General features: G+C 37.7%; 1 protein-coding gene across 1 annotated transcript; it reads left to right on the forward strand.

Annotated features, from left to right (window-relative positions):
• The first annotated feature begins 5,318 nt into the window (after positions 1 to 5,318).
• Positions 5,319 to 6,987, forward strand: LOC149305404 (transcription factor Sox-17-alpha-like). Its single transcript, XM_089477492.1, has 2 exons — positions 5,319 to 5,604; positions 6,125 to 6,987. The coding sequence occupies exons 1-2, from the start codon at positions 5,319 to 5,321 to the stop codon at positions 6,985 to 6,987; spliced, it is 1,149 nt and encodes a 382-aa protein (XP_089333618.1).
• Positions 6,988 to 9,216: the final 2,229 nt, after the last annotated feature.

The raw sequence follows: 9,216 nt of genomic DNA on the forward strand, positions 1-9,216 counted from the left end.
TTTGTGTCTGTGTAGACAGAAGGTCTGTTCATATGTTGGCAAGCAAACATGACACTGACTTACTTAAAACCTTGGAAAAAGGGGAGTAAGGGAGGAATGGGTGTAGATGGCTTTGACAGCTTGTGGGCAACACAACCTGACCATGATGAACATATTATTACAGTAATCGCGCTCTACAAAAACATTAAGAATGAATCAAATATATTATATAATGTATTAATATTAGCATCTTATAAAATCAGGGCCGGCCCTACAATGGGGCCGACTGGGGCAATTTCCCCAGGCGGCACTTCAGATGGGGCGGCACTTTGCCGCCCCAAGCGGTTTTTTTTTGTTTTTTTTGAAGCGGAGGAGAGAGAGAGGGGCACCGAGTGGTTTTCGCTTACCCGCTCGGCGCCCCTCTCTCTCTCCTCTGCGGCGAGTTTCCCTGTTCGGTCTCGGTGCCGGCTTGTAATGCAGAGCGCCGGAAGTGACGTGAATCTCCGGCGCTCAGCATTACAAGCCGGCACCGTGGCAGCACAGGGAGACTCGCCGCAGGACTGTTTAAGGGTAAGTAGCGGTGGGGGGGGTAGATAATGCCGCCCCCCCCCCGGCGTCGGCGGGGGGCGGCATTTTAAACTTCGCCCCAGGCGGCGATAAGTCTTCGGCCGGCCCTGTATAAAATATATGCTTACATTATTATCTTAATAACCTAAATCCTGAAAGACATGGAGGTCCAATGCAGAGGATTTTGGGCTGATGGGTTCTGCATGGTATCTTATAAATGCCAAGACTATCTAAAGTAGAACTTTATGGTGGCATTACATTATCATGCATGTATTTCCTTTTGCGTTATGAAAACTGAAAAATCTAGAACATTGCAGGATGTTGCACATAAGTTTCTTCAGCCACCAAGAATTAAATAAGTACAGGTTTATTTTTAAAGTAAAAGCTCTTTAATGCAACAATATATTATTTTTGTTAGGTTGTATTGTTAAAATGCTATGCCCTCACATTTTTCTTTGCAGATTAAAAGATACATTTTTGTTATTTAGATTTTTATGAAGATTGTACACAAGTGATTTGTGATCAGAAATCTAAAAACTTAATGAGTAACATTAAGGAAGGTTTGAAGTGGTGAGCTATGTTTTTTTTACATAGGTGAGTGAGAGGTAATGGGATATCTGTTTTACGAAGATTGCTTTGATGTAATGGAGAATCCATACACATGGATACTAAGTATCCAAGGTAATCAATAGGTGGCTGAAGAAAGTTGATTATTAAAATATAAACTATCTTGGTTTAGACGCTTTACTTTCTTCTTGGTATCACGGATAACTGTATTGACATTTGTTTTACATGCCATCTGACAAAAGGCTTTTTCTACCAATGAGTTCTATTTTATTTTACTTTTGCAGTTCAGAAAATAATCCTGGCATAAAGTTTCAATGACATTCATGGTACATTTATTAATTCTTAAAATGTAATGCTTCTAACACTTCTAAAATTACATTTATTGATTATTAGATTACTTATTTTTTCATTTGTACTTTAGAAGTGGAAAATATCAAAAACACCTATAGGAGGAACCTACTCTATGTTAATGAATCTGATGCTGGTATTGATAAGTAAAAGTATTTTTGATGATTCATAATGTAGTTTGTGAGCGTTTGAGGTGATCACTGGCTACACTGCATCTCATTTAGAGGTTTTAATGTGGAGTTAAATGGCACATAAACCAAAATTCACTGAAACTATTGATGAAAATTGTTGCCAACTGTAGATCATTTCAAGTTTAGAGGCTGTAGTGGGAGATCAACGCTGATCGTTAAAATAGACATTCCATATTTACAAATTTGCAGAACCAGTTCATTACTTGATCACCATGTTATGTGGATTGAATGGCCTGAAATCATTGGAAATGGACACCAATGGATACACAGATGATGGACAGACAGATAACTGCTGATGTGGCCAAGCATGTATGCAGGTGTTGTTGCTCCTGCTCTCCCACCCTGTCTTGCCCTTTCTTCAATCCTGAGCATCAAAAAGAAGACAAAAAGGTATTGCCTGATAGAGGTGACAAGGCCAGGCAAGACCTTTGTGACTCAGTTGTAACTGTTCCCAAGAATATACCTAAAGTGGTGAATAGGTGTCTAGATTGTACTTTTAAAGGGGGTTCTTGAAGGTTAAAATTGAAATCATCTGTTTTAAGATGCTAAGTGAAAGTAACATAGAAAAACTGCAGAACAAAGCTATGATTGTTATGTTTTCATATAACAATATTATATTGAACATTAGGAACAAATATGTAAATGTAAATATATACAGGTGTGAGAGTACATCCCAACAGATATTACAATGTATATTCCTGTAACACTTTGTTTTATATTCAGATGCCTGATAATCATGTTTGTATTAAAGATGTATTTATTGAACTTGATAATCTATTATCTGCACGGTAGCTTTTCTCAGAATTTAGACACAGAGAATCATTACTAAGTTTTTACACTTTAGTCACTATTTCAAGGCGCCCCCTACAGGACACATTTGGAACAAAGTATTGTGTTCAGTACAGCCGTAAAACACGAGCTTTAATAATATTTATTTTTATCAGAAGAACACATTACAATCATTTTTTCAGCGAACAATTTTAAGAGCCCGAGAATAGATTTAAAACACTAAGATACTACCAATATATTCGTGTCAAATAGCGTCAACTTCAGTGAAAAGAAATATATACACATATGCGGTAAATATACATGCAAATAAATGAAATCTGAAACAACATATAAACAATATTAAAAAGTTTATGCGATGTAACGTGCGGATTGTGGCATATTCTTATTACATTTTACATTTTGAAATATGCATCAAATGCAGACGATCTCCCTCAATAAAAAAAAACATCATGTGTGTAAAGTTGTATCACCAGCAAACTAAGCTCAGCTTTAAATTACTGCTTCAGTAAAAATGAAAGTTATAGAGTACACTATAAAGATCGTATTTTTTATTACATAGATATTTAGAAAAAAAATCGTTGCATTAACTGTCATTTATGGACGAATAAAACATTTATAAATGTCAAACTGTAGTATGGTCTGGATCATATATTTTTTTTTGGGGGGGGGATTTGTACTTTTCTAGCACCTAATGGGTTAAGATTGCTGGATGCTGGATACGCAGGCTTGTGTGGCAATGAAGGGGTTACTCTCAGTGAGGCTTAGTCCTGATTCTTTCTGTCTTTCTGTCGAGCCTGGAGTAGAAATTACAGCCGTGCAGGAAGCCCTGCGGATGCTGGCAGCCTCTCCTGTGGCATTTGTGGCTGACCCTGATAACAGTCAAACGCTGTTGTATTTGCACAGAGGACTGAAATAGAAACCTATTTAGCCAGGACTTGATATAAAACCTAATTGTCAGAAGCGTTAATGTGACTTTGGGCTAATGGGGGGTGAAGTAAATTAATTAACTTAAATTCTTTCTTTTAAAAACGTAAAGATAATTTGACAAATTAGGTTGAAACCTAAATCCATTTCCTGCTTCCAAGATCACAAATCAAACCCTGTATAACTCCAGTATCAATAATCCATCAGAACTGTCCACAGCCACCTATTATACAAATATATAATTCGGATCAGGACTAAGTGCAGGAAACTAAAACGTAGTAAACCCCTATGCTGGCAGGCTGATCTGTGTCTGTACTAATACATAGATGTGTTGGCATGCTTGGAAAAGATCAGAGAGACAGATATGTAATTTGACATAGTTTGAGTGTTTGTAATAATACCAGAGACTAATACGTTTTTTTGGGGGGAGATTTAACTTTCACAGCCGTAAAACTGAATTAACTGGAAGCTAATAAAATGCTAATTGCGGACAGGTTAACTCTTCTTGCTAACAGAGAAATGAGCTGTCAAGGCATTAGCCCCTTTAAAACCACAATAAAAAACCAATAATTTGTTTAGGTTTATAGAAACAGTATCAGTTATGACATCAAGCTTCATTTGTGATTTCCTCTCCAGGAAACCGATTTTTTTTAAAAAATTCAATAAAAATGGAAATGCCTAAGGAATCCGGATATATATTAAGATTTTTACTACTTTAACATTAATAGAACTCAATCGCACAGCTATATTCAATGAGCCTTATGCTAGAGACCAAATGACACGAATGTATTAGTCTTCAAAACGTTTCGTGCATACATATGAGAATTCGTATGCATTTTTGGGAATTATGTATGCATGTTTGTATATATATATATATATATCTATATATATATATATATATATATATATATATATACACACACACGCACACACACACATAGAGTATATAGTTATATAGAGTATATAGTTATTCATGCTAAATATATTTTCTATAATATAAATTATATACATTTTATTTAGAATGTATAATTATATATAATTATATACTCTATTTTGTATTATATGATTTATACTATTTAATATACTTACTTACCATTTATAGTCATTATTTAATACCCTGTCTGTCCTGTCCTAATAACTAATTTGAACTCCACAATCGTCTACTTTGTGTCAGTCTCATTTGTCTTTTTGTTTTTAATACGGTTTTATATTTATTTAGATGTCATTATTGCTTATTGTCGCAACTGTTCCTTTTCCTATCGCTACAAACATCTTTTAAAGAAAGGAACGCAAAAAAAAAAATAATAACGCCTGTTTATTATTTATATATATACTCCTTACGTCTAAAATATCATTCCTTATTCGTTTGACTATATATATATATATATATATATATATATATATATATATATATATATATATATGAATTACATCTAAGATATAACGTTAAGGAATCTTATCGGTCATCAGGCGTTATCTATAAGTGGTCACACAGCACATACTTTGTATATATAGTGCTTGTTCATTTTATTTACTGTAATAGACGGTGTCCGTGTATCTCATATTGTAAACTAGTAGAAGAAGGGTGGACCTGGTTTTCTGTATAATCAAAAAGGTTTCCCCCATATAAAAAAAATGTATACTAATGGAGATAAAATCTTGAGCTTTTGGGATCAGGGCTGTAATGTACAGGTGCCACTTTCTTGGAGGGGGTGAAGGACAGGCGCTGGGGGTGAAACTCACACCGATCCAGTGACAGACCTGCCCTTCACACCTTTCAGCTCCAGCCACGCCCCTTGCTCGCTGATTGGCTTGCACTCTTGTTATAGATCCCTGTGTATCGCCTCAGGGCAGACACAAGTCCCTCAAGCCCCAGAGTGAGCAGGAGGAGTTAGACAAACAGGACAAGTGACCGCCTGCAGACCGCTCCACTACTCACTCTCTTCTCCAGACATGAGCAGCCCCGATGGTGGCTACGCCAGTGACGACCAGACTCAAGGAAAGTGCTCGGTGCCAGTGATGATGTCGGGACTAGGGCAATGCCACTGGGCAGAGCCACTGAATTCCATGGCAGAGGGCAAGATAAAGGGTGAATCCGCATCTGCCAACCCTAGGAGCAAAGCTGAGGCTCGGATCCGCCGCCCTATGAACGCCTTCATGGTCTGGGCTAAAGACGAGCGCAAGAGACTGGCCCAACAGAACCCGGACCTACACAACGCGGAGCTCAGCAAGATGCTGGGTAAGGAGGAGATCGGGTTCTGGGGTGGGATGGGGATATTCAATGTGTTTGGTCAACATGTAGCTTCCTATATATGCTAACCTGTCATCTACCGAAATTTAGCTACTTATATATTTGAGTTGGATTACATATAGCGCCCGTTGAGTCTGTAGCGCTATTACAATGGGGTGACAATGATGTAGAGATAACATTAAAAATCACACTGTACAAATTGACAACAAGACGTACTGGTGCAGAGATCTTAGACGTGCAGATACAATTGGATATACAATGATTTTTTCTTTATAAAGTATTTAATCAGTGTGGCAATAAAACGTTTATTAACATTAGACAGTATAGGAATCAGTATATGTTAGCTGGTACACAGTGCCATTATTAACTTTCAATAATTATTGAGTGATCGGTTTGCGGAGTTTGTCTTCAGTGTTTCGGTCATTAAGTTATTTAGAACCTACTTTGCATCAGATGACATTACTTGCTGGAATCCTAATAACTAATTTGTTTCTTGTCTGCCCTGCAGGTAAGTCTTGGAAGTCCCTAACTCTGTCAGAGAAGCGCCCATTTGTGGAGGAAGCAGAGAGGCTGAGGGTGCAGCACATGCAGGATCACCCCAACTACAAGTACCGACCAAGGAGGAGGAAGCAGGTCAAGAGGATGAAGAGAGCCGACAATGGATTCATCCACATGTCCGAGCAGCCAGATGCTGCTGTTTTGGCCAGTGGTGGAAGGATCTGCCTGGAAAACTTCAGCCTAGGTTATAGTGACCAAAGTTATCACCATAGTCAGGTCCCACAAACCGGCCACTACAGAGACCACCAGCCAATGGCCAGCCATTATGACAACTACAGTCTGCCAACACCCGAATCCTCACCTCTGGATTTGGCTGACAGTGATGCTGTGTTTTTCACATCTCCCGCCCAAGAAGATTGTCCGATTATTCCTTACAGCTACAATGCCACCTACTCCCACCAGCAGAATCCTGTGAGTACCATGATGGGAAGACAAATGCCACAGAGTGAGCAGATGGGTCAGGGTAGCCCAGTACAGACAATGATGGGCTGTCAGACCCCACCGCAGATGTACTATGGTCAAGCTTACCTATCCAGCAGGCACCACCAAATGGCACAGCCTGGACAGCCGTCCCCACCACCTGAGGCTCAGCAGATGGGCAGAATAGATCCCACCATGCATCAAGCTGACATTTTGGGTGACGTTGACAGGACTGAATTTGAGCAATACCTGAGCTATGTAACAAAGGCAGATATAGGGATGCATTACCATGGGCCGGAACAGACTGTGTCCAGCGCAGAGAACGGGCTCATATCCTCCATTCTGTCCGATGCCAGCACCGCCGTGTACTACTGTAATTACTCCAATGTATGAAACACTGGTCCCGTGATCTCGAACAGTATTTTGCTTAATTTTCAATACTGGAAAATGTACCTTTAAGTCGTTTCAGACTTAACCTTTGAACGCCAGAGGTGCTCAAACGGTTATTTTTTTTAAAAGAAAATAAGAATATTTGTAAATAATGTAATATGGTCTAATTTATGTAACTTATTGCATATAGCGGAAGGGTATGCAATTTTAGCATTTGGACAATATAACTCTCATTCCCAGGCAGTGAGCCTTTCGAGGACAGTAAATTGTTGTCTTCCCTTCTTAGATTATATGAGAAGGCCTTATATTTTGAAGGTCGAAACATTGAGTTTGAGCTTCAATATCATCTCATTGAATGCAATGGCAAAACGCTGTGATTTTTTTGTGTACATGTACACGGGTTCTTTCATGAAATTGTAATTATTGTCGGTATTTTTACAGTTTTTTCTTATTTTGCACTTTTCTTAAATAAACTACATAAATTAAAAAAAAAATCATGTGATGTGTATACTTATTAGCGTCTGTTGGCAACAAAAATTATTTCCCACAGATCTGTGTAGAAATGCAATAAACGAAAAGTATCTTATGATGTATGATAAAATGTTTATTTCCAGAGACAGGAACAAAGTACATTACTTGGCTACCGCGTTAATTCTATTAAAAGGAAAATGTTACTACGAAATGTTTTCCCTCCTAATTGCAATTACGAGATATACAAATCAGTGGTGGCACTCAGAGGGTTAATCTGCGAGCCCACACTGGCAGATTACAAATCGCAATATTTAGGAAGCTAATTGCCAGGTTATAGAACCCCTGAGCTGCCCCAGTGTGTTCAGATTATTGAAATTAACCTCTTATTGTCTTGCCAGTGGGGGAGTTTATCTAAAGTAAGTGTATTCCTGTACCACCTGCAGGGCTAGACAAAGGAATGGCTGGACTAGGAGAATATTTTAGCTCTTTATTTGGGCTAATTGGTCTAAAGTAATTATATCTCTTAAACACAATGACCTTCGCTCGATAGTAGATCTGAGCAGTGATATATATATCGACTATAAGTAAATCTCTCTATCTCGACCGATTTTAAAGCGATTTAATTCGATTACACGGAGATTACACTAGTTTATTGGGGTGATGTCTTTCTGGCACGACCCCAAACTGTCTGGAGCAGGACCAGGGCATCAAGTTACTTATAAATTAGTTTTTTTTCTGACGATGAATGGCACCCACTAATAGCACTTAAATATGTAAGTATACGGTATATATCTATATCTATCTATCTATCTATCTATCTATCTATCTATCTATCTATATAATTATTTGCAGGGTCTCATAATTTATTAAAAATAGATTATTCGTAACGAAATTATTAAAAGTTTGTGGCACACAGTGACATCTATATGGAGGATAAATTTATAAACTTCGAGAGAATATTGCCTCTAATTAAAGCGCAATTAACTAACTCTAGATGGGATAAGCATAATGTTTAATTACTATTGGAACTATGTCATATGAGGTTATAAAGTAGAATGAATAAATGGGCAATTTAATGTGAGGGTGGAGAATATAATTATTATATGTGATCTTTAATTTGAGGCTAGAATGCGAATTACTGTTTTTAGCTGCACCCACAATCCCACTGATACCTCACTGCTACAATAACACATGCTCTTTGTGACACTTTAGTTACTGCAAAATATTCACCAGGTAGCTTTGACACTATTTCCCTAATTTTAGCACACAAAAATGCAAACCGTACAAAAAAATAGATTTTGCAGAATACATAATACACACTTTGTGCTCTTCGAATTTTGAATATTGTTTGCGAATTTGGAACGTAATGTGTTTTCTGTTTTCTTTTTTCATTATTGAAATTGACATTATATATTAACTTTAGTAGTCTGGACCCAGGCAATACTAAGGTAAGACATGGTGCAGTCATGGACCTGTGAGGGTAAGTGTGTTTGAAGAACTCATCTCACAGTTTGCCCCATCCATGGAGCAGTGGGAATTGTCAGTAAGGAACCTCCGCATATTGGTCCATGACATATCAATATGTGTCTTGGTATTTTATCTGTTTCTTTCTTTGGTTTAAGAAACATAATCTTTTCTTTTTGATAATCATGTAACCATGGGTTTGTGAGGTCTATTCACAAAGATAATTCTATGCACAAGGCTGATCTGAGGTTTTGGTTAAGCTGCAGAGTTTCTTTGGAGGCTAAATAATACAAAATG

Source organism: Sceloporus occidentalis, unplaced genomic scaffold, assembly GCF_023333645.1.
Source record: "Sceloporus occidentalis isolate IW3139 unplaced genomic scaffold, rSceOcc1.0.p SCAF_11, whole genome shotgun sequence".
NCBI classification, from domain to species: domain Eukaryota; kingdom Metazoa; phylum Chordata; class Lepidosauria; order Squamata; family Phrynosomatidae; genus Sceloporus; species Sceloporus occidentalis.

Excerpts from the sequence above, each read along its gene's own strand:
- LOC149305404 (XM_089477492.1), top strand. The coding sequence starts at position 5,319 with ATGAGCAGCCCCGATGGTGGCTACGCCAGTGACGACCAGACTCAAGGA. Across the intron at positions 5,605-6,124 it reads GGAGCTCAGCAAGATGCTGG|GTAAGTCTTGGAAGTCCCTA; the intron begins GTAAGGAGGAGA and ends TCTGCCCTGCAG.